The sequence below is a fragment of the Microplitis mediator genome, chromosome 9, assembly GCF_029852145.1.
Source record: "Microplitis mediator isolate UGA2020A chromosome 9, iyMicMedi2.1, whole genome shotgun sequence".
NCBI lineage: Eukaryota > Metazoa > Arthropoda > Insecta > Hymenoptera > Braconidae > Microplitis > Microplitis mediator.
The window spans coordinates 18,542,752-18,568,235 of NC_079977.1; the positions used below are offsets into that span (position 1 = coordinate 18,542,752).

Consider the following 25,484-nt stretch of genomic DNA (forward strand, 5'->3'; position numbering starts at 1 on the left):
AAACTTCTCCCTTAGATGATTATGATTGGGCTTAGCGTGCGAGTATTTTCAATTAGCGCGCCCGGTGACAAGTCGAATAACTTAATTGAACGCTTGTTTGGGGTTCCAGGTAGGGTAAGTGACCATCGGTACAAATCACGATTTTGGTAGATAGAATAACCCAATTTACCCCGTTACAAGGATTCGAACCCGGAACTGTACGCACGAAAGATTAACGCTTTAGTTATATCACTACGCTACCGATTGTTGCTCCTCAGCTTAGTCATGCATAAGGAAAATACTACTTTGTATTAGTGAGAAATTTCAAAGATCCGTTTAATTCAGGCCGTGCCCATATTTTTTTAATAACAACCAAATTTCAAATCGTTGATTGCCATAGTGGATCCGAAATACGGTGAATTACCGGACTTTGCAGAAATTTACCGTAAGATACCGTAATTTACTGCAAATTTACCGCAATTTACGGTAGATTACCGTAATATGGCTATTTTACCGTGATTTACGGTAAAAATGGAGTATTTTTCGGCAATTCTGCCGAATACCGTACATTAAGGTATTTTACCGCAAATTTGCCGTAAAAATACCGCAGTAAATTACGGTGATCTACAGTAAATTACGGTAATTTACCGTAATTTAGATCTGCTAGGTTGTGAAGAAAATTGACGTACACGGACAGCAAATTATGGGAACTTTTGCTATGCATTATGGGAATAGTTCCCATAATAGTCGTGCTACCCATTATTTTTTTTTAGTTTAACTAGTATATTTTTTATATTACGAATAAATTCCTGTACATAGAAAAAAAATTTTATACATTTCGGGAGAAACATAACATTTTTTGACAGTATTTATACACCGTATCGATTTAATAACAATTAATAAATATCAATTGATTTTCGTTAAGGAGATAAATCATATAAACTTCCTTCTAATACTTTATATTTGTTTGATTCGTTTTCATTTAGTGAGTGATATACTCGGTAGACAATTGTCGCGATGCCAGATTGTATATGTTGACTTGGATCATTTTTCAGTGGACATGCAATTGGACTTCCCAAAAAACTCTGGAAAACAACATACACTTCGATATATACAACCAATAAATCTTTACATAAAAGGTATTCCTACCTGCTAACTCTTGCCCCGGGATACAAAAATTTAGATCTGTTCTGATCAAATTTGATCATCATTCATACTGAACCTAGATCAGAGTAGATCTGATTTAATCTGTTCAGATTAAACTAGATCTGATCAGATATGACATTTTTCTTTGGGGAAATATAGTCCAGATCTATCCTGATCAAATCTAATCAAGTCGGATCAACCTAGATCAAAGTAGATCAACCTGGATCTAGTGAGATCAAAATAAATCAACATTGATTGAACGATCAATTTATAAAGTGAATATAAATAGATCTTATTCGATCTGTGCGGATCAAACCAGATCCAAGCTGATATAACTTTTTCTGGGGAAAAAAAGTTCAGATCTGCTCTGATCAGATTAGATCTGTACAGATTATACAGAAATATTTCTAAACATGATATTATAATTATAAGATTAACTAGCTGAATTTTGACACATTCACTTAATTTTTGATAATTCTATAAAGTCTATCGTAATTAAAATAAAAATTTCAAATGTATATCATTCAAAGGAGAAGGTACAGCTGATCTCATATGGAACATAAAACGTTTACTTTTAATTTTAATGGTTTCAATCCTATATATTTTATATTATTGTGATATATTTAATATATTTTTAATCAGACATATCAATTTTTATTAGGATAGAGATAATAAAACAGATCTATTTAGATCTAGCGAATTCGATCAAGTTTGATCTAAACTGATCTGGCCAAAATGCAGATCTGTTCAAATCTGAAACATCAGATCTAATTTGATCTGAATAGATCTTAATTTTTTTTCCCGGGGCGATGAAAATTCTTACAATAGACCTTATACAAAAATGAAACGGATCTTATAAAAGATCTTTCGGGGTGCTGACAGGAGTCTAATAAGTTCCTTACGGGAATCCTATAAGATTTTTACAAATATTCAACATGACCCAATCGAAAAAATCCATGTGGAATTGCATAAGAACCCATAGTAATTCATGTAGGGAAGTATGAATTTATGTGAGAATACATAGGAATTAGTGTAGTAAACAGTAATTAAACATTTTTGACAGTTTCTCTCTCAAATTCAACTTCCACCGTTGATATGACAAAAAATTTTATTCGATACTTTATGCTCAAAGGTAGGAAACCTGACAGACTTGAAGTGCAGGCACGCGTTTGAGGCTATGGATACATTCTCATCAAGACCTCGTACTATATCTAGTCTCGAAAAGAATGCGCCCATTGCCTCAAACTTGTGACTTCACTTCAAGCCGTCAGAATCCCTACCGTTCCGCATACGTATCGAAAATAATTAATGTAACGTAATGAGTAGGAAGGGCTTCGACACTCGTGTGTTGGCAACACTGACCTAACGGTTCGTTAACCAATCACACTCGTTGTCGAAAGCACTTTCTACTCAATTTGGTAATAAACTATTGTTTTATCATTCGTTTTGAAACAGATCCAATTTTCGGACCCCAAATAATTCTTAGGAGAACCTTCAAGATCTTATTAGATTTCCGATAAGATCTTACATAGATACTTTACAAGAATTAGTAGGTGTGTGAATTTAGTGATTAAACAAAAAAACTTACGACATCGTACGCTGAATAGTTCCCAATGGTCAAAAAATTTGGACATGGATCGAGAAAACAATCTCCATCACCGATTAATTTTCTTTCTTCATTTTCGTCTATTTTGAATCCTCCTTCATCAGGCACCAATTGATATTGAACTGTGATAGGTACTAATTTATGGATGTATATAAATCATAAATTAATTTTCAAATTTGTGGTAGAAAAGTTAATGGAAAAATATAAAACGAAGTTAGTATTGCATGTTACCCCTATTAACGCCATCATATTCAACTATCCAGTGATAAACGAAACAATTATTTTTATCAATATCATCAATATTATCATCATTTATCATTGGAATTGTATTTATTCTATAGGTCAGTTCAAAAGGTTCATTCAAATATAATAAGACTGAATCAAGATCTCTGATGTCTTCTTTATAAAGATGATTCGGATAAATTCCCACGGATTTTCTCGACACACATAAATCAGAATTTACTTTTTTATGCAACTCAGTTATCATGCAATCAGTCACAGCCAATAAATTTTCAACATCGTGACTGAAAAAAGTTAAATTGTCTTAGTATGAGTCTTATAAATAACGAAATTTATTACATTTTTGAATATACTGACTCAAATACTGCTTTTGCTGAGGTTAAGACAATGTTTTCTTTTATAATAGCGCCATAACTGATGCCTTGAATAAAATTTTCCAGTTTAAAAGTTAAAATATTATATTCCATACCAAGGATGGAAAGTAGGACATTCCGACCCACGTGTGTAATTCCCTACCTAAGCCAAAAGTGAGGGTAGAAAACACGTGGATTGGGATGTCCTACCTTCCTCCGTGGTGTGTTCAAGTTTTCATCATACCCGCCTCAATGTTAAAATTTCTGCCTTGCTTATCCCTTACAGGAAGAAACAAATGAACACTCATGAACACTATTGAAAATTTATTAGTGTTCATAAGTGTTTTATAAGTGATCATTAGTAATCTGACCAGTGAATCTTACAACACCATTGGATGAGCTTAGTTGGATAGTGTTGTCATAGTATTCATTAGGACTTCGACTAATGAATCTTGCAACACTTTTGGAAGTAATTACTGTTAACAGTGTTGTATTAGTGTTTTTTAGTCGGTGTACTAATGTATCTTTTAACACTATTGGAGTTGGTTAGTTTCGAATATTGTTTTATCAGTGATCATAAGTAGTCTGATTAGTGAATCTTACAATGTGACTATAAGAGATAAGTGCTGTCCAGGTTTCTATAGTGTCCATTGGTGATCCTTATAGTCAGTATTGCTCTACTGTGGAATTTAAATTAATGACACTTAACGCACTAATGACACTAAACCATTAGTGCGCGAAAAAACCAAAGCATTAGTGTTTCTCATCAGTGCTGCTTAGTTTTTTTCCGTAAGGGTGGAGGGAAGATAGTCGTTCTTTCCTTTCAGGAGATAAAAAATGATAAAAATCAGCGTATGTGCCATTCTTCCCAATAGAAGTAAAATTTTTAACTTTCAGGAGTATGTTTAGTGAAAAATCGGATACACACCACGGAGGAAGGAAGAACGTTCCAATTCATGTTTTTGCCCACTACACGCTTAGTTTGGAATGTCCTACTTTCCTCTTTAGTTGTTTAATATACTATTTCAGCACCGAAGTCTTAAAAATAAAAAGACTGTAACTTGGGCTTTGCTTTTCTAATTCGAATAAATAAAAAATTTTCTTTAAAATTTTGAGATCTACTTCGATAGCTGACATGTAATTATATCGCAAAAATTGATTTTAGAAAGTTACTGTTCAAGAAATAACAAAAATGATAGATCACTCGATTTAGAACTATTCATCCTAGTTACCTTATCATCTTTTCGGAAAAGCACTAATAAACACTGCTTGAGAGCACTAATGAAAAACTAATGGGCTAGTATTTTTCGTGGTATAACCCGATGAAAATATTTGAATTTATTCATTCATGCTTGGATAAATATTCATACTGATCAATTGATGTTTTTTAATATTTTTATCGATGAAAAATTATTTGTCTTTACTGGAGCTAGAACCCAGATCTTTCTGCATTATCAGTCGAAGCCTGGTTCCATTCTGCCAACCCTACAGACTTGATAGTTAGGATTATTTTGAAGGTCTATATATTTATTATAAAAAATCTAAATGATCTCGACAATGCAAATGATATTAATCGCGATGATTAAGTAATTTATAAATTTTCACTGTATTTTTATAGAGATTTAATATTAACTTTTGAGGTTAGAGTCTCTTTCATTTGAAATACGCTTGATACCGAAATGACTTTCAATTGTGATATAGGCTTACTAATCGGACTACTAATCAGCACTATTGCAGCTCGATCAACGCTCACTACTTCCAATAGTATTGCAAGATTTATTAGTTGGATTACTAGTGATCACTACTTTAACACTACTCATCACTAGTGAATGTTCGAAAGTTTTCATTAATTTTGTTCCGTAAGGACACTGCGCAACTTCTACAATAATATTAATAAACTATCTTTTACCAATTGGTGAAGTTATAGTTTCGTCAATAATAAGCACCAGCCATGGTGACTTCAAGTTCTTCTTCAATTCTTCAGTTAACGGCCGATCAGTCAATATGGCACAGCAATCAATGCATTCCATTAAATAAAATGTTATAAATATTAGTAATTTCTTCATCATATTTTGTTTATTTATGTTCTAAATACTTTTACAAAGTTGTATTCGTTGGTAAACTTTAATGCCAATAATCGACTGTTTATCTCTACTTTACTTATACATCGGTAATTCATTGCCGATAATTTTGTTATTAACAGTACGATAAGAATATAATTATAGCAATTATTGTTTTGTAGAAGATATCGTATAAGTAGCTTACGTACGTTTCGAACAAGGTGACAATAACCTAGTAATTTTACTTAAGCGCTTTTTAACAAAATTTTCTTATATTTTTTACAGGGTGATTTATTCAATCAGTTTGTAACCGTTCGTCGGTGATGATTATATTTAAATTATAACTAACACGACTACCCTGTGGAAAAATTTATATAGGGATCCAGACTATATTTCTGTGTGGGTTTCCATACTTAAATTCATGTTACGGAAACATACATTACTTTTTTAAGAAATATCAAAATTTCCAGCGTGGAAGCACTGAGGGCGCTTTGTTGGGGCTCTAACTTTTTTCAGGAACTTAACTCACTTTCAGTCATCTCTACACGTTTTAAAGTATATGAACATAAGTTTAAACTTATATCCTCATAAAGAGAATTCATTAATAAATAATTATCATGCAACGTAAGTTGATTCCTTAATTAGACAATTTTATAGTAAATATTTGAGTTGAGGGGAGCTCTGACCTATGTAGGGTTTTATGAATGTAGCTTACTGTAGCTTCTGTAGCTTACGACTGGGTTAAGAATGTTTTTTAATCATCGGCAATCCATCGATAATCATTGATCGGTCTACCATCGGCTAGATGACTGGCCGATTGTCTAACCAGTGCCTTTGATACGAAATCCATGGGCCAGTTATCGAATATTACTGGCCCATTAATGTAATTCAATTATCGGCCAACCAAGGTTACCTATTGATCGGCCAATCATTGGCTGAATGACTTGCCAATTGTATCACTGGCGATATCGATACAAGATCCATGGGCCTCTCATCAACCATTAATGGCCCAATACTGGTATTTTGATCATCGGCCAATGATTGCAAGCCATTAATAGGCCAGTCATCGGCATTGGTGCATGCCTGGCGGTTCCTACACGGGGATGTCAATTAATTGAATGATTTCTTGTAATCAGGATAACTCGCGGATAAAACGGCTAACGGCCCTAATTTCTTAACTTCCCATTAAGAAAAAGTTTGTTGGCCGTCAACTTTTTCTAGTTTATTTTTATTTCTCAGAAGCCATTCAAACGATTAACTTCAAAATCTAATCAGCTCTAGATCTCGATGAAACGCGATTACTGCCTCATCCATTTCAATCGGCTTATTCGTTCGAGAGATATCGTCGGAGACAGAAATGTTAAAAATCGGTTTTTTACGAATATTATTGAAATGACTAAATCAAACATTTCCTAAATTTAATCAGCTCTAGGATTCAATAAAACACGCCGATTGCTACCCAAATGACTCACAAAAGTGTTGAAAATTTAACACCCAAAATTTTAACACACGCTTTTTTTTTAAACTTCGATGATACGTTTTTTACTGTGCAGGTTATTTAATACTGTTAACAAATAAAAAGCTACAAATAAAATGAGTGATTGAGATGTGCGCTTTTAGATTTTCCAACAATTTATTAATATTTTTCTTATATTACAAAGAAAATATTGTGCATGAGACAAAAATTTTCATACATTTATGGTTAGAATTTACCTTTTTTATAACAATGTTTACATTCACTGTATCGCATCAATAACAGACATTAGTGTCTCATTAATTTCTTTTCGTTGAAAAGATAGATCATATAAACTTCCTTCTGATATTTCATATTTGTTTGCTGTGTTTTCATTTACTGAGCGATATAGTTCGTAGACAACTGTCGCTAAGCCAGTTTGTATATATTGACTTGGATCATTTTTCAGTGAACATGCGATTGGACTTCCCAAAAAACTCTGTCAACAAAATACAACTCGATATAGACAACCAACGAATTTTTACATAAGAAGTATTCCCACGCGCTTATTCTTGTAAGAAAAATTCTTACATACACTGTAAAAAATGTCAAGCCCTCGGTGTGGTGTGAACGATTTGGTGTCAAAATTTTCAACCCTGTTGTAGTGAAAGTTACGGGACGCACGGTGTTAAATTTTCAACCGTGTGAATTAGAATTTTCATACTATTAATGGTGTAAATGGGTAGGTTATTTATTCAAAACTCATACCGTCTGTGTTAAAACTACACCGCTTGATATGTGACACCAAAAAAATTTCACACCGTCAATCTACACCGAGCAGTTTTTGTAAAGTCCTCAGGTGTTGACAGGAATCTTACACGATTCTGACAGGAAATTTAATAAGATCTTGTACATTGTTATCAGAAATGTACGTAATGATGTAAGAGTCTCGTAAGTTTTTTACATCAACCTTGCATACTTGGGCCAGGATCTTAAAATTTCATGTAGGAGTCTTACAAGGATAAAATGATATATTTTTAAGTATCAAACATGAATTTGTATGCTTAAGTTAGGTTCGAAAATTGAATGCGAGAATGAAATATCGGTCCTGTAAGATCTTGTAAGAGACATATGTATGTGGAGATGTAAGACTCTTCTCTATCAAAAAAATCCATCTTAGATCCCGATATAAATCTCACATGGATTCCTATCGGAATCCAGACCATGTCGGAATCCATATGGAAATCTTATGTGGATTAGGAATCAGGAAAATAAACAAAAGCGTCACGTTATTGAGACTAATAACATTAAAAGCGTACATGCTTTCATTAACTTTCCTAGGGTACAATACCTTCGTACGATTTCTAATTTAGTGATTTATTAAAATGATTTGTAATTATTATAAGATGTAATACTTCTTGAGTTAACTAATAACCCTATTTAGAAAATTCCGTAAGGGATTCGTTGTGGAAGAGTGTGATTCACAAAATAGTCACTCGCTTCGGGTCAATGCGTCGTTACAACCGAAGAGTACACTCAAAGTAGTAAGAGTATAGCTCTTTGAAGACTTCGGGTTGTTTGAATCACTTCGGCTAGTCCCGCTATACTTTGGTGTTACTAGCATGCACACCATGGTTTACTGCTTTCTCCTCAACAACGTGGCAAGTGAAGCCAGGTTTAACCGCCAGCCGCCATCTTGTATCAATCTCTATTGAACAGTCTAACGTATCGCCTCATGCTCTACATTACAATACGTTATCGCTACTTAATTTCTGATTATAGCTGTGTTCTGAATTTACTAACTACAATTAAAATATTCTCAATAATTAGATCGTACATTTAAAGTGACTACTTATTGAGCTTATTTGGTGTTCGGGGTCAGTTAAATACATAAACTTACCGCGAGTTCGTGTGTGCATTCTTTGAGACCACGTGTCACAATTGTTATACGTGCATTTTTCCTAGACCATTCGCTACCATGTTTATAATTAATTTAAGAGTTTGCATTCGCCTAAATATTTTTCTTATCGACACAAAGTGTAAAAAGTGTAAATAAATCATAATTTATTATTATCTATACTTTCCGTGTAATAATTTTTACTTATTAAGACAGTACACCTGCACCAGATTCCATTAATTGAATTTTTCATTTCATATTGTGGTCCTTCGAGCCGAATTCTGGTGTGAATTTAACAACTCAAGTTTATTATAAGTAGAATTTGCAAAATAATTAAAAAAAAAAGTGTGTCGAGTCAGTCTTAGTACAGTGAAAATCGCTAAATGCCGTCGGCATTGCTGAGCACTTTATAGTGCTGCCTGAGGTGGTCAGTTTACACACTGGTGTAAAAGACTTTATACCAAATTCGATCTAATACTTAGCGTCGGTTCTACTCGCTACTTAGTGTCCATTTTGTGTAAAACAAGATTCACGATGTCCGCCGAAGCTCAAGTTGCTTTACAAATGCAACGCATCGACACGATTCGAAATATGTCCACTCCCTTAACTGACGCCGTACTTGCTACCCAAAGTGCTGCCGTCATTGATGCCAATCTCGCTATTTTGAACGATTTATGGTCTCGCTTCAACACAACTCATGAACGCTTGTACGATGATGTACCTGAGATCATCACCAACGAATACACACAGGTAACGCTTTCAGTACTGCTTTGATTGCTTACAGTGATCTATGAGTAAGACTCAGCACTGCCAGACCCGAACCGAAACCAGGTCATGAAACACATGCGGTCAACTCAGATCAAGCTGTGCACTTTGCAGGCAAGCACAAAACCAATGTGCCACAAATCAAGCTGCTAACTTTTCAGAATAACACCAGATTGAACACTCGCTCCACGAACCCACGTCGATTGCTCGTTGTGCATATCGATGAATTTTTGGACAGGAAACCACTGACTACTTGCTCCGCTGCTGAACTCGATGCACTGTTACTCGCTAACAAGAAATCGTTAGACACCATCACTGCTTTGGGTATAACTACTAGTGGGTTAGACCCTATCATTATTAGGATCACTGTTCGGTGCCTTCCATCAGAGCTCCGAGTTGAGTGGATGTCTTCGCTTGGATTATCTAACGAATTTTCAATTTATAAACAACTCCACGATATGCTGAAGGCAAAAGTACGTGCTTAGGAAAGTTCAGAGATTGGTGCTAAGGTGAGGAGTCCAATTTTTCCATGTAAGACGGTAATTATAAAGTCACCTTCAAAGCCAGCCACTAAGTCACTCGCTACTCACATGAACTGGGTCGTAACTAACAGGACGGCAATTGCCTATAGTTCTTCCAGCTACGTCGCTTTCATACACAAAAAAAGAACAAGCGAGCCTGAGCAGTTCCCAATCATTGAAGAGACGCACTACTGTATCTAATGTATCAAATTTACAAGACTCTTACGGTTCACTGCATTTTGGTCCCCGGACAATTGATCCCCTTGACAATTGGTTTCTGACTTATTATCCTAAACGGTTTAAAAAGATGCATTGTGGGTGACGTGGCATGTGGATAGTGAAAAGGCCAGCCATGTACATACAGATGGCGTTTATTTACCTACGTGTAGCCGGTAACTTACCATATTGTAGTAGATTAAATAAAAAATTCAAATATTTAACAATTAGTTTTATTTGAAACCGTACGATGGACGGTGGCGTTATAGGTCGAACCCATTTATGATTTTTGGTAACTTCAGTATTAAGTATGAGACAGGATGTGTTGGAGGTGCCTCACTGACGATTCCATCACCACATCTGGGATGAAACCTAATATTGTTCGGTGTTTATTAAACTTTAAGTTTGACAAAGATTATAAACTTAGTCTACTAATTATCGACCAGTTATTAGGTAAATATTTAAGTGTACATGAGTCAGTTTTACATCAAATAATGGCATCGTCTTTTCACATGCGTACACCATCAGTCTTGTTCGAAATTTTGACTCCAAGCGGGATTTAGGGGGTTAAGGGATGTTTTGTCTGGGAATGTTTTGTCTTCGGGACCAAAACGCACTGAACCGACTCTTACATAATTAATGATTCTCATGAGAACGTACAAGATCTCATCAGACTTCCTATGAGATCTTAAGTAGAAACGTTACAAGAATTAGTGAGGGGATAAATTCAGTAATTGAACAAAAAACTTACAACAGTGAACGTCGTATAGCCCCCAGTGGTCAAAAGATTTGGACAAGAATCGAGAAAACAATCTCCACCAGTGATTAATTTTTCTACTTCATCTTCAACTATTTTGAATCCTGCTTCATCAGGGCCCAACCGGTATTGAAATGTGATAGGTACTAATTTATAGATTTTAATAAATAATAAATTCATTTTCAAATCTGCGTTAGAAAAAATAATGGAAAAATACAAAACAAAGTTAGAATTGCACGTTACCGACATCAATGGTATTATGTTCAAGCATCCACTGGTACACAAAACAATTATTTTTATCAATATCATCAAAATTATCATCATTTATTATTGGAATTGTATTTATTCTATTGGTCAGTTCAAAAGGCTCTTCCAAAATTAACATGACCCAATCACTATCTATTATGTTTTCTTTAGAGACATAATTCGGATAAATTGACGCTGCTCTTTTGGACAGGCAAGATTTTGGACTTAAGTTTTCGTTCCAATCAACTATCTCGCAATCAGTCAGAGCCAATAAATTATCAACTTCGTGACTGAAAAAAGTTAAATTGTATTAGTATGAGTTTTATAAATAACGATATTTATCACAATTTTGAATATACTGACTCTAATACTGCTTTTGCTGAGGTTAAGACAATGTTTTCTTTTATAATAGCGCCATAACTGATGCCTTGAACATAATTTTTAAGGTTAGAAGTTAAGAAATAGTTATTAGCACCGAATTTATAAAAATAAAAAGGCTGTTACTTGGGTTATAATTATCAGATATGAATAAAAAAAAACTATTTCGAAGCTTTTACGATCACTTCAACGGCTAATTTGTAATTATATCGTCAAAATATATTTTAAACAGTTACAATAAAAAAAATCGGTCTGTCAGTTGACCCTGCGGGCCAGCCTCAAAACTTCCTGCTGTTTTCGAGCTCAAAAATCTCGTTGTGAAGACAGTTTCGAGCTCGAAAATACGTTTGTATTCCATTGTTTTCGAATAAACCGTTTTCCAACCAATTCTTTCCCCACGATATCCCGCGAACAAATTAACCGATTAAGACGGTTAAGGTGGCAATCGCAATCTTTTATCGAGTTCTAGAGCTGATTAGATTTGTGAATTAATCGATTCTATAGTTTCCGAAATATTCACGAAAAACGAAAAAAAAACGATTTTTATTCATTCTTTCGTCGACGATATCTCTGGAACGGATTATCCGATTAAGACGGTTGAGGTGGCAATCGGCGCATTTTATTGAGGTCTAGAGCTGATAAAATTTTGGGAATGATTGGTTTAACGGTATTTCGACGATATTTGCAAAAAACCGTTTTCTACTGTTTCTTTCGTCGACGATATCTTTTGAACGGATTAACTGATTGAGACGTTCTTGGTGGCAATCGAAAGCTTTTATCGAGTTCTAGAGCTGATTAGATTTTGGAATTGATCGATCCAACAGTTTTCACAATATCCAAAAAAAACGAAAAAAAATTTTTTTTTTTTTTCGTATTTCTTAAATATCTCAGAGTTTATTTGACTAAATGGTCTAAAATTTTTTTGAAAATCTAAGGTCAGAAAATGTCCTTCGAATACCGCAAGACACATCTAAATCGGTTCATTTATCAAAAAGATATGACAGGTTTACATCCACACACACACACACACACACACACACACACACACACACACACACATACACACACATACAGACATCGCTCTGAAAATGTCAGAATAGCATCCTAGCACCTTCAAATGTCGACATATGATGAAAACCCGGTTTTTGAAAATCGGGGTGAAACCAATACCTTCCCGAATTGTTTGAAAATCCTCGATTATCTCAGCGGGAAGTTAAAAATTATAGTTCACTTGATTAAGAATTTTACATCCTTAGCGCCCTTGCAGAAAAATATTAATGAAAGCTTTTGGAAAATACTAAAAAAAACTAATGGACGAGTATTTTTGCGCGGTGTAACTCGATAAAAATATTTGAAATCAATCATTCATGCTTGGATTACTATTTGTACTGGTTAATCGATGTTTTTTAAAGTTTGTATCGATGAAAAATTGTTCGTTTTTACTGGAGCTAGAACCCGGATCTTCCTGCATTATCAGTTGAAGCCTGGTTCTACTCTGCCAATCCTACAGACTTGATAGTTAGGATTATTTTGAAGGTCTATATATTTATCATAAAAAATCTAAATGATCTCGACAATGCAAATGATATTAATCGCGATGATTAAGCAATTTATAAATTTTCACTGTATTTTTATAGAGATTAAATATTAACTTTTGAGGTTACAGACTCTTTCATTTGAAATACATTTGATACCGAAATGACTTTCAATTGTGATATAGGCTTACTAATCGGACTACTAATCAGCATTATTGCAGCTCGATCAACGCTCACTACTTCCAATAGTATTGCAAGATTTATTAGTTTGATTACTAGTGATTACTACTAAAACACTACTCATCACTAATGAATGTTCGAAAGTTTTCATTAATTTTGTTCCGTAAGGACACTGCGCAACTTCTACAATAATATTAATAAACTATCTTTTACCAATTGGTGAAGTTATAGTTTCGTCAGTAATAAGCACCAGCCATGGTGACTTCAAATTCTTCTTCACTTCTTCAGTTAACGGTCGATCAGTCTGTATGGCACAGCAATCAATGCATTCCATTAAATAAAATGTCATAAATATTAACAATTTTCTCATCATGTCTAGTTTATTTATTTACTCAATACGTTAAATAAATTTCTACGAAGGTGTTTTCTTTGTTAAAATGTTATGCTTACAATTGACTGTTTATGTCTACTTCACTTATACATAGGTAATTCATTGCAGATAATTTTGTTATTAACAGTACGATAAGTACTGAATATAATTATAGCCGTTATTGTTTTGTAGAAGATATCGTACAATTAGTATACGTACATTTCAAACGAGGTCACAGTAACCTGGTAACTTTATTGAATCGCTTTATAAGATAATTTTCTTATGTTTTTTTACAGGGTCGTTTCAATCAGCTTGCTTCTATTCGACGGTTTTACTTATGTTTAGATTATTACTAACAAGACTACTCTATGGAAAAATCCATACGGAACATCAGCCTCGATTTCTATGTGAGAAGCTACATGGCGTTGTTTGATAAATTCCCGTAAAGTTTTCTATCGGAATCCAGTATAGATTTTCTATAGGAATCCAGACCATGCTAAATCTGTTGGGGAATTTAATGCAGATTCCCATTAGGATTTTTCTATTGATTCCCCATGGGGATCTACAGCATGTTGCACTCCATATGGATAACCAGTTTAGAATCTTATGTGGATTCCTACATAGCGTTAACGGATGGATTCCCATTTAGTTCTTTTATAAGAATCTAGCACAGGATCAAATATACATTTCTACGTCGTTTCCTTTGAAAATTCATGTCATCTTACCTTCATATGGGATTCTAACTTCGATTCTTATGTTTATTTTTTCATTAATTTCCTATGGGTATCCACATTATGCAAAACTAGTTATGGACAACGAGTTTAGATTCCTATAAGGATTTCTGCATAGCGTTTACGGATAGATTCCCATATAGCTTTTGATAGAAATCCACCATAAATTATTCTATGGTTTCCCATAGGAATTCATAATTAAATTGCTTTTCTCAAAAATTTCGTGGATTACTGAATTCTTATTTTAAATAATCACTTAGTAAAAATTAACGAATTTCATTGCTGATTGTTTCGACACCAGCATCATAATTTTTATAGACAAGCTCACATTTTTCATACTCAAACATGTGTAATACTGTTACTTATTTACTAATTACATAATTTCACTAACCACTCGTTTCGTAAACGTAAATTCATGTAATGGAAACACACATCGCTTTTTTAAGAATTTTGCACATCTCAAGCGCAAAAGCGCTGAGAGCGCATTTTTGGCGCTGAATTTTTTTCGAGTATCTCATTCACGTTCAATCATCGCCACTCTTTTTAACGTATATTCAAATGGATTGAAACATATATAATCATTTAGAGAATTTCCCGAGCTGCCCTAAACATTGATTTGGCTTGAATAATTAGAGCGCCTATAGGCTTGGAAAGTAGTCAATCCATTAGGGACTGAACAAGTGGATAATAGCTTGTTCGAAACTAAATGGTAACAAATGGAAGAAACCCTTTTTAGGGTATTGAGGAGGTGTTGTGTCTCACTTCTGATCTCTATGCAATCTTATCACCAGCGCAGGGAGACTGATACCACGGGGGGTCTTTCCAAGCCCACTTCGACCAGAGTCTTTTTATATCCTGGGATAATCGTAGTGCTTAGCCCACGAGAGGTATGGACTCGTAGTGGATGTGGTTACAGTCGACTCTATCTAAAGGTTCTCTGCCTAAAGGTTCCCGCTGTCTATAGGTTCCAGGATACATTGCTTAAAGGTTCCCGGATATTCCCCCACCCACTTTCTCGAGTGACGAATCACAATTCAGTTTTCGAGCGCTAACTTTAAATGCACGTTTGTTTGAGGTTATGTTTACTGCGCAATGTGTTCGTTTTAGCGTGCGCCTCGGCGCTTGAGGGGAATATATTGTAGGCGAAGTGCTGATGGTGGGGAGAGAACCTTTAGGCAATGGTCCTGTCCTGACGTGGAACCTTTAGACAGAGTCGACTATAAATACCACACGTAATGAGGATTTTGATTATACCTCCGGTTAATGTCGACCTTAGTTTCGACTAAGTGTGGCGTGTGGAAAGAAGAGATAGGATTTCGCAGCACGAGTTTGCCCAAAAGAATGAGGTATCGGCTTCCGATCGGCGGAGGTGTACTAAGGTCCCGTTACATTAATTAATTAATTTATCTGAAATGATCTGTCTTAAAAGATCATGGTGCCCGCAAAACTCGTACATAAGATCAATAAGTAATAGAAGAGGGCAAGTGTGTATAATGGCGTGTCTAAAGTCTTAGTGATTATAAGTGGAAGAAACCCTTTTTAGGGTATTGAGAAGGAATTGCATCTCACCACTAATCTGCAACTTGAAGACCAATACAGGGAATTGGTACCAGGGAGGACCCATTCCAAGCCCCACTTCGACCAGAGTCTCTTTATTTCCTGAGATGAGAGGAGTAATGAGCCCAAGTGAGGTAGGACTCGTGGTGACTGAAGGTGAGGCACCCACATGTATTGCATGCCTAACGGGTAAGCTAATGTAGGCTTATGCTCATATTTCGCTTTTATAACATTATGGTAGAAAATAGGGTGTTACGCAGCGCGAGTATGACTGGAAGGGCGAGGAATCGGCCTCCCGTCAAACGGAGGTGGACTTCAGTCCCGTTACATTAATTAATTTTATCTCAAATAAGTATTGATTGGGTCCATTTGAATGTGGGATTTATTTGCCTGAAATAAATCTTATTTGACTCAGATAAATTATTCTCTCAGTGTGCATACATAACTATAAAGTTATATATACTTATATAGAATTATATATAACCATATAAAATTGGATCAAACCAAAAAGTCATATTTTATAAAACCATTTATATAAAATTTTATATAATCATATAAATGTCATTCTTACACGATATCAAAACAATTTCTATAAAGTTAATATAATAATTCCTATGTTATTATAATAATTGTTCCAACACTAGTATCGTAATCGTTCTCATTGTTAGTTATCGAACGCATGATCAGTAGCATAATGAAACTCTTTTTGTAATGGAAAAAAATCAACCAAATTTCCTTTAACGTGCTCATATTTTTTTTTGTCACCTGTAGTTTCATTAAGATACAAGCGATAGAGGTTTGTTGCAAAACCAGCCTGTATAAATTGATCAGGATTACTTTTCAACGGACAAACTACTGGACTTCCCAAAAAATTCTAGAATGTGGACAACAAATTGATGTATTAGAAAGCTTTGATGAACTGCAATTATATGATATACATATTTACCAGATCACTCGGTTCGTTTGCTACAGAGTTTTGAAAATATGCACAAGGTGAAGCAACACAATCTAAGTCGTAAGGAATTTCATTAACTTCATCCTCTTTATTTATTTTAAATGTTCCATCATCGGCAAGTGATGCTCGGTATTCTTCCACTATCAGCCCTTATATATAAAACCAGTGCAAGGTTATTAATAATTTTCGTTTGATCCTAAATATTTTAATAATACTGTTTCTTAAAATTACATGCATCGTTAACATTAATAAGATTTTTGTGATAAACACGTAAGCATTCTAAAAACTCTAAATATTGAGATTGTGAATTGGCAGAGCGATACGAGCTTCGACTGATACGCAGAATGACCCGGGTTCAAATCCCACCGGAGAAAAAATAGTTCGGTCTGATTATATATTTATCCAATTATTGTCAGGATCCAACTGAATATAAGGATATATGATCAGACCTAATTATTATTTTTTAAATAAATTTTGAAACGATAAAAATTTAAACATCGCATTAAATATAAAAATTTCCTAAAGGAGATATCAATTACCTTCTCACCTATTTGGATTCGTGGCAACAAAGCTCTTATCCGAATTTTTTTTAAAGCAAATAATTAAAGCTTCAGAAGCATTAAAAGCAAAACTTATTTACCCCCTTGACTTTCCTTTTTATTATAAACAATTCTCCAATGATAAGTAAAACAATTACTCGGATCATAATCATCAATATTATTATCACTCAACAATTTAATAGTATTAACTCGTTCATTTAATTCAAATGGCTCAGATAATCCTAATACCACTGAATCCTTATCTTCATCTATATCATTGATACCGTCTTTGGTAAAAGTTACAACGTCAACTGTTTTTGAAACACGCGTTTGGTTAATTTCAAGTATTTTGCTGAACTTCTTACAGTCAGCATCAACTCATAAATTAGGTAAGTAAAGTCTGAATAATTAATTAGTTAATTAAATAAATAAATATACTTATAGCTATGCACTACACGGGAAGAAAATTATGGAAACGGTTCCCATAATCCTGTAATATTTTTTCCTATACCAACATAGGAATTATCACCATAAATTATGGAAGCAGTTCCTATAATTATAGGAATGCTACCCATAACATTATAGGAATGTTTCCTATAATTTATAGGAATCGTTCCTATAATGTTATGGAAATAATGCCCATAATATATAAGAATGAACTTTATATTTTATAGGAATCATTCCCATAAATTATAGGAACCAATCTCACAATATTATAGGAATGGTTCCCATAATGCTATTGGAATAGTTCCTATACCATTATGGGAACCATTCCCATAATATTATAGGAATAGTTCTCATACTATTATAGGAACCATTCATATAATATTATGGGAATGGTTCCCATACTAGTAAGCAACCATTCCTATAATATTATGGGAATGGTTCCTGTACCATTGTAGGAACCATTCTTATAACATTATGGGAATAGTTCCCATAATAGTATGGGAACGATTCTTATAATGATATGGGAATAGTTCCCATAATATTATGGGAACTATTTTTATATTTGTATAGTATCTATTTCCATATATTATGGGAACCATCCCTATTACAGTATGGGTACAATTCCTATACCACTATGGGGACTATTCCCATACTGCATAGCAAAAGTTCTCATCATTTTCTTTCCGTGTAATCTAATAGAAATGAATAATGTTAATATTTACTCAGTTAGAGTTTGTATTGACGTAAATACTTTATCCTCAGCAATGAGTGTACCATAACCAATACCTGTAAAAGAACAATATACTGTGAAAAATTAATCATATACGCCTATACATGGAACATTTATAAAAATGGCCATATTTGAAGCATATATGAATCATATTCAAGCTATACATGGATCATATATGCTGTAATGGGTGCACTTATTATATTAATTTTGATTGTGGTCTCAATACAATAAGTGTGACACACATGTGCAAAACTTAAGGAGTTTTGCAAACCTGTCTAGCTGAACTCAGTGCTTCAGGACGAGGGTAAGCCCCGTACTGGACCACACAGTATTAAAATTAGGAGAGAAGTCTTATACCTAAACTTGTCAGGAAGGTTGCGATAAATTAGTTTAATATATCAAATTCAAATATAAGAACAGTGGCATTTATTGAAACGAAGCCGCTTTACAGATAATTGATGAGATGAACAATATGACTGATGACACTGACTCGACTAATTTAACAAAACTGACTCGACTACTTTTATAAATAACGACTCCTAAATTAGTAGAATATTATTTAACAATAAAATAGTTAACCCGACAATAAACAAAACGAGTTCACTCACTCCAACAATCTCCAATCTTAACCAGTCTTTCTTTTCACCGATCCTTTTCCTCCAAGACCCAAAACCATAACCAGTCCTTCCTTCCAAGTACACCAAACCATTCCAATCCTTTCCAATCAACCAGGTCCAATCCACAACAAATATTATATAAATACCGGTTTAAATAAACTTAATCAACTTAAATTTGAATAAGCTTTTACGAGCCGCGGGCTTATATGATCTTGGCCCATTTTATGATGACTAGCAGCACGTGTAGTAGTAGATAGAAATATGTGGAAACCAAGGTGTTAGTGGTAGTCGCAATAAGGCACGTCCGTCCACGGCGGTTGCTGCGAGCCAAGAGACCGATAGCTCGTCGTCTCTGGCCCTCGTACCTCCCCACTCAGGCTGGCCAACCCCTAAAACCAAATGTCGGGACTCGACCGTAGCGACCCCGGCGCATCAATGACTGCATTTTCTTCAATTGTTGACAGTTGTTGAAGAAGGAGGGCAGATCTTTTGACGCGAGTCGAAATTACATTTAAATTGAAATGCGGGAGCATTCCACCCCTTTATAATGCATATATGATCCGGATATGCATATGTAATTTATATAGGTTCAATACGTGAATCATATATAGCTTAATATGAAGTATAAATGAAAATTGGCCATATATGAAGCATACATGGATCATACAGCTCAACGTATGTATTACTTATGCTCCATGTATAGATTATGTGTGCATATATGAATTATATAATTCATATGTGTTCCATACGCAAATTATTTATGTACTTATATGACGCCTATATAAAAATTGGCCCTACACGCGTAAGACATAAATTATATATGGTTCATATATGTAGCATATATGGAAAATTTTTATCTATGACCATATATGATTTATTTTTCATGGGTATAAATACTTACACCCGGAAAAAAAATTTTATGTAATTATTCAAAATTGTCTATATTTTAGATATTATTATATAGAATTATGAATATTATGTATAAATCGATGTCAGTGCAAATGAATCATTATTTAATTATATATAATTGTAAAATGATGAGTCGTATATATGAATATAAAAAAATACATAATTATTCATACACGGAAAGAAAATTATGGGAAGTTTTGCTATGCATTAGGGGAATAGTTCCCATAATGGTATAGGAAGTGTACCCATACTATTATGAGGGTGCTTCCCATATATTATGGGTTCCATCCCTATAATAGTATGGGTAAAATTCCTATAACATTATGGGAACCATTCTAATAATATTATGGGAACTATTCCCATATCATTATTGGAACCATTCCCATAATGGTGTGGGAATCATTCCCATACTATTATGGGAACTATTCCCATAATGATATGAAAACTATTTCTATAATATTATGGGAACTATTCCTATAATGTTATGGGGACCATTCCCATAATATCATAAAAATTTTTTTTTGCAAAATAGTGTAGAAATTTCCATCATGATATGAAAAGATTCAAATAAAGTGTCTTCGACGCTACATTTATTAAAAAAAAAAAAATTTGTTAAAAATTTTAATGTTTTTGACAAATGCAAATTTTTTTTCAATGTTTGAACTTTTGTTTTTATATTTAATAATATTTCTGTGTATTGTAGAAGTGATTTCCACACTTTTCTTTAAATTAATTTTTTCATGATAGTATGGGAACCATTCCCATAATATTATAGGAATGGTTCCTATAATAGTATGAAAACTATTCCCATAATATTATGGGAATGATTCCCATAATGGTATAGGAACTATTCCTATACTATTATGGGAACCATTCCCATAACGTTATGAGTATCATTCCCATAATTATAGGAACTAATCCTATAATTATGGGAAACATTTCTATAATTATAGAAACTGCTTCCATTATTTATGGTCGTAATTCCTATGTTGGTATAGAAAAAAATTTCACAAAATTATGGGAGACGTTTCCATAATTTTCTTTCCGTGTAGCCTTAAAAGAAATTTATGTATAATTTAATATAACTACAAAATATTATAAGTCTATAACATTTATAAAATTCGTTTATATATAAATTTGTTGAAATTTAGGTAATAATTAATAATTATAAAAAAAAGTTAATACACAACTTTAACACAATTTTGGTTATATTATTTTGCTGTTCTATTTTATTGTTATGAAATTATTTATAATTGAATATAATTATATAAAATTATTAGAAAATAATAAGAACTTTTTTAGACAAGTCGTAACAATAAATACAATATGTTCAAAATTAATCATAAAATACCGTTAATTTTGCGGTCTAAACTTGTATCGAGAATAAGAACAAGCCATGGAGCTTTCAAATTTTTTTTAAATTCCTCACTTATCGGTCGATCTGTCAAAATACCACAGCCACGAGATAATAATATTAAATTGAAATTTAATAACGATAGTAATAATATTTTAGTAATCATTGATGTTTATAATGTAAGAAAAAAAAATAATTTCACGTGTTAAGTTTTATTTGAAGGTTTTAACAGTTGTGTGTAAAAGTCGTATGTTGACGATAAACTGCCGTATGAATTATAACTTATCTATAGATAAAGTATGTAATTGCAGTCAAATACTCAGTTATAGTACATTATTAGATTATTACGAAGCCAATATCTTTATTGTTATGCTCTTTACCGGGAAAACTAATAAATGATTGAGGGAAAATTAACTATGCCGTGGGATAAATGAATTATAGTGACCCGGGTCGAAAAAAAATCTTGATTATTACTTCAAATTTAAGTCAAAATCCTTCAAATTTCACCTACGTTAATTTTTTTAGTCAGTGTAAAATTTCCATAACACTTGACTTAGATTTGACTTTTTCTGGCTTAGTTAGGATCGATTTAAGACAAAATAAGTCACGTTTAAGTCAAAACTGGTTCAGTTTGACTCTTTTTCTTTTCGATTTAAGACAAAAAAAGTCACATTCAAGTCAGAATTGCGTCGATTTTAATACATTTTACTTAGATTTAAGTTAATAAAAGTTACATTAAAGTCAGAATAAAACAAAATTAGACAGTTACAACGGAATTTTAAAAAATACTTACAATTAGTAACATATAATTAATGATAGTAATAATTATTCGAGGTGTTTATGGTTTAGAATATTTTCGATTATTATTAAATGGTATATTGTTTATATCAAAAAATTATAAAGAAACATTAAAAAATAATTCTTCATCTGTAGCATTTAGATACTTGAATGAAAAATGTTTTGATCTTCTTCATTCTTTTATAAAAATTATTGATAAAATATGCGATTGTCAAAAAATTAGTAATTGTTAGTGCCTTGGCCATCATTTTGCAATAATAACTCTTCTGGAAACAAAACCTTTCAAAGAGCCTGTCAGACTTCTCCAACTATCACACTTTTATGAATTCATTGTAACTGAAAATGTATTTACGATTCCTGTCGAAAATTTATTATCGGTATGTTTTTATATTAATACAGGTAATAAAACGTTTATTGCAGAATTGGTTAATCAATATGAAAATGAATGATATTGTAAACAAGAGCTTATACAAATTCTTCAGGAACAGAATAAAAAAAAATCATTGCAATAAAAATTTTTTTTATAGTAATTTTAATTTAATCAGAAATAATTTTAAAAAAATTTGCTATAATTAAAATTGAGTTTTAATTTTAGATTAGTTTAATTAATAAATAAGTATAAAAACCACATTCGATTTGACTTAATTTTTAAGTTAAAATTAAGTCAAATATAGAACTAGATTTCATATCGATAACAAGTTGTTTTTTTAAGACAAAATAAGTCAAATTTATGTCAATGAAATAATTTAAGCCAAAAAAAGTTAAATTAAAGGAAACTAAACAATTTAAGTCAAAAAAAGTCTAATCCAAGTCAAAAAAGTTAAAAAAAGTCAAGATTAAGTCAATATTAAGTCAAAAAAAGTTAAAAAAAGTTAAAATGTGGAATACAGTTGTCAGCATATCGACGACTTCAAAGAAAATTAAGTTAAATCAAGTCAAATTTAAGATTTTTTTTTGACCCGGGGATTCATACTGATAATTAACATAAGAGTATGGGAATAATTGTGGGATAAATGTGGGAATCCCTGATGATAACATGAGATGGTAGACTTCTTCATCTTCCAGAAAAATAATGACGCCATCGATGGCATCATCATTCCTCCTGACAGCTTGAAAAGAGTCACCCCCATTATCATCATCAACTTTCGAAATAATTACCGAGATAATATGGAAATCATTAACAGAAGTATGCATGTCAATTATTATGGCAGTATGATGATAATTATTTTGATCGTAAAGTCATAATTTCTACGGTAACATAGTAATAATTTTCATGTTAGTATGGTCGAAATTACCCTGGTACTGTGATAATAAATGCCAAAATATCTTAGTAATTATTAATATACTGCCATGGTAATTATGATTATACTATTCTCGTAAGTATTGACGTAACACTATCATGGTAATAATTACCATACTTCTTTCGTTTTTTTCTGGAAGGTGTCGAGAATTCTTATGGACACCACACAGCCCACATTGCAAAATAGTATAAAATTACAATAAATATGTTTTTGAATTTTTTTAATTTCAGGCATCAGTTATGGAGCACTATTACATCCAAATATTGTTATAACAACAGCATTAGCAGATGACATGTCAGTAAATGTTATTTAAAAGTTATTTATAACACATGTAAAAAAAAATATAATAAGAAGTCGTAGTTTATTAAGTCTCGAATGCCTCGGTTATTATCAAAGATAGAGAGACATCACAGGAGACTATTCGAAAGGGAATTGAATTTCCCACAACTTTAGTCTTATAGAAAAGATCTGTTAAATCAAAACTTTGGAAAATACACCCGGGTCAAAAAATTAGATCTGTTTTAAAATAAATGATAAATTTACATATTTTTTCTTTAATTCAAGTTAATAAATCGTATTTATTTTATATAGGAATTTAATCTGTTTTTGTCCGTACTAGTCATTATCCAGGCCAATATCAGACTTAATTTCGTATGATATTTAGTCTGTTTTAAATCGGGTTTAGACTAAAAACAGACTTTTTTATTATAATTATTGGTCTGTGTTCAATTGTTTTTAAGGACAAATACAGGACTTTTTATTAATACAAATAATAATAATAATAATAATCTAGATTTATAAATTTATTTTAATTTTCTTATTATTTAAGACATGCTAATGCGCTTCCATAATAAGATGTCACACAGAGAAAAATGTTGGCTCGAAACCTACCAATTTTTACAATGCTGTCGACTAAACTTGAAACAGGAAGTGAAGCATCCGAAAAATTATCGTGCTCTTACAAAAAATGATTATACTGTATCACATTACTTATTACGCGCGAGAAACTTATCGATAAGCTTCAATATCAATTACTTTCATTCATTATAATAATTTTGATGCAGCATAATAATTTTTTATAAGAGCATAGTAATTTTTTGGATACTTTACTTTCTGTTTCAAGTTTGGTCGACAGCATAATAAAAATTGATAGATTTCGAGCCAACATTTTTCTCCGTAGCACAAGAATTTCGATGTTTTCTTATGCCAAAATATTTTCAATTTTATCCAGTAAATAAGAGAAAATTCTTGACATTTTAAGAGTTGTTTTATCACTTTTATTTAATGATATAAATATTCAATGAAGACAACTAAAAAATTAAGCTGTCAAATTTTCATTAACTGCCGACATTTTTAAACAAAAGATAGTAAATAAATAGTAAATAAAACATAATCAATTCTGCAACTTAATATTTTTTCATAAATATTGCCCATAAATACAAATTTTATAAGTCCATAATTTAATCTAGTTTTCTCCTTGTAAATTTTCAGAACTAAAGTTTTTTAAAGTTCACGAATTAATCTAATTTAGTCTGCTCGTAACGCGTTTGTTTTTTAAAGTAGCAGGTCGAAAACAGCTTAAAATTTTCATAAAAGATCAAAATCAGATCAAATAGTCCAATTAGACTAAAATCAGGTCAAATTTTTCAGTCCGGGTAGATCAAAAACAGATTTAAATTTTTATCGAAGTTCAATAACAGACCAAGTAGTCCAAATACAGTCCAGTTAGACTAAAACAGATCTAATTTTTTGACCCGGGAATAAGACGGCATCGACCAACAAGTACTTGTTGGCTTGTCAACAATTCTCGTCATTATAAATATGGAGACACATCCGGATTTACT

General features: G+C 32.6%; 3 protein-coding genes across 3 annotated transcripts; all 3 read right to left on the minus strand.

The window, feature by feature from the left end:
• Positions 1-753: 753 nt before the first annotated feature.
• On the minus strand, positions 754-5,471 carry LOC130674526 (uncharacterized). The gene is made up of 5 exons (XM_057479878.1): positions 5,234-5,471; positions 3,329-3,392; positions 2,963-3,255; positions 2,714-2,865; positions 754-1,064 (listed from the first exon to the last, which is right to left on the minus strand). The coding sequence occupies exons 1-5, from the start codon at positions 5,391-5,393 to the stop codon at positions 900-902; spliced, it is 834 nt and encodes a 277-aa protein (XP_057335861.1). The 5' UTR covers positions 5,394-5,471; the 3' UTR covers positions 754-899.
• A 1,515-nt stretch (positions 5,472-6,986) lies between these two features.
• LOC130674528 (uncharacterized) lies at positions 6,987-13,807 on the minus strand. The gene is made up of 5 exons (XM_057479880.1): positions 13,546-13,807; positions 11,603-11,666; positions 11,237-11,529; positions 10,988-11,139; positions 6,987-7,336 (listed from the first exon to the last, which is right to left on the minus strand). The coding sequence occupies exons 1-5, from the start codon at positions 13,703-13,705 to the stop codon at positions 7,121-7,123; spliced, it is 885 nt and encodes a 294-aa protein (XP_057335863.1). The 5' UTR covers positions 13,706-13,807; the 3' UTR covers positions 6,987-7,120.
• Positions 13,808-16,567: 2,760 nt separating this feature from the next.
• On the minus strand, positions 16,568-18,708 carry LOC130674226 (uncharacterized). Its single transcript, XM_057479495.1, has 5 exons — positions 18,683-18,708; positions 18,562-18,623; positions 17,586-17,861; positions 16,937-17,094; positions 16,568-16,864 (listed from the first exon to the last, which is right to left on the minus strand). The coding sequence occupies exons 1-5, from the start codon at positions 18,706-18,708 to the stop codon at positions 16,655-16,657; spliced, it is 732 nt and encodes a 243-aa protein (XP_057335478.1). The 3' UTR covers positions 16,568-16,654.
• Positions 18,709-25,484: the final 6,776 nt, after the last annotated feature.

What these genes read in the sequence shown, in the direction of transcription:
- LOC130674526 (XM_057479878.1), bottom strand. Translation starts at nt 5,393, where the DNA reads ATGATGAAGAAATTACTAATATTTATAACATTTTATTTAATGGAATGC. An exon ending in AACTATAACTTCACCAATTG is followed by an intron (nt 3,393 to 5,233) that starts GTAAAAGATAGT and finishes ATTTTATTCAAG; the next exon opens with GCATCAGTTATGGCGCTATT. An exon ending in ACTATTCAGCGTACGATGTC is followed by an intron (nt 1,065 to 2,713) that starts GTAAGTTTTTTT and finishes GTTGTTTTCCAG; the next exon opens with AGTTTTTTGGGAAGTCCAAT.
- LOC130674528 (XM_057479880.1), bottom strand. Translation starts at nt 13,705, where the DNA reads ATGATGAGAAAATTGTTAATATTTATGACATTTTATTTAATGGAATGC. An exon ending in AACTATAACTTCACCAATTG is followed by an intron (nt 11,667 to 13,545) that starts GTAAAAGATAGT and finishes ATTATGTTCAAG; the next exon opens with GCATCAGTTATGGCGCTATT. An exon ending in TCAGCAAAAGCAGTATTAGA is followed by an intron (nt 11,530 to 11,602) that starts GTCAGTATATTC and finishes AACTTTTTTCAG; the next exon opens with TCACGAAGTTGATAATTTAT.
- LOC130674226 (XM_057479495.1), bottom strand. Translation starts at nt 18,708, where the DNA reads ATGGTACACTCATTGCTGAGGATAAA. An exon ending in TGGGAATAGTCCCCATAGTG is followed by an intron (nt 17,862 to 18,561) that starts GTATAGGAATTG and finishes CTAATTTATGAG; the next exon opens with TTGATGCTGACTGTAAGAAG. An exon ending in CAAACGAACCGAGTGATCTG is followed by an intron (nt 16,865 to 16,936) that starts GTAAATATGTAT and finishes TCCACATTCTAG; the next exon opens with AATTTTTTGGGAAGTCCAGT.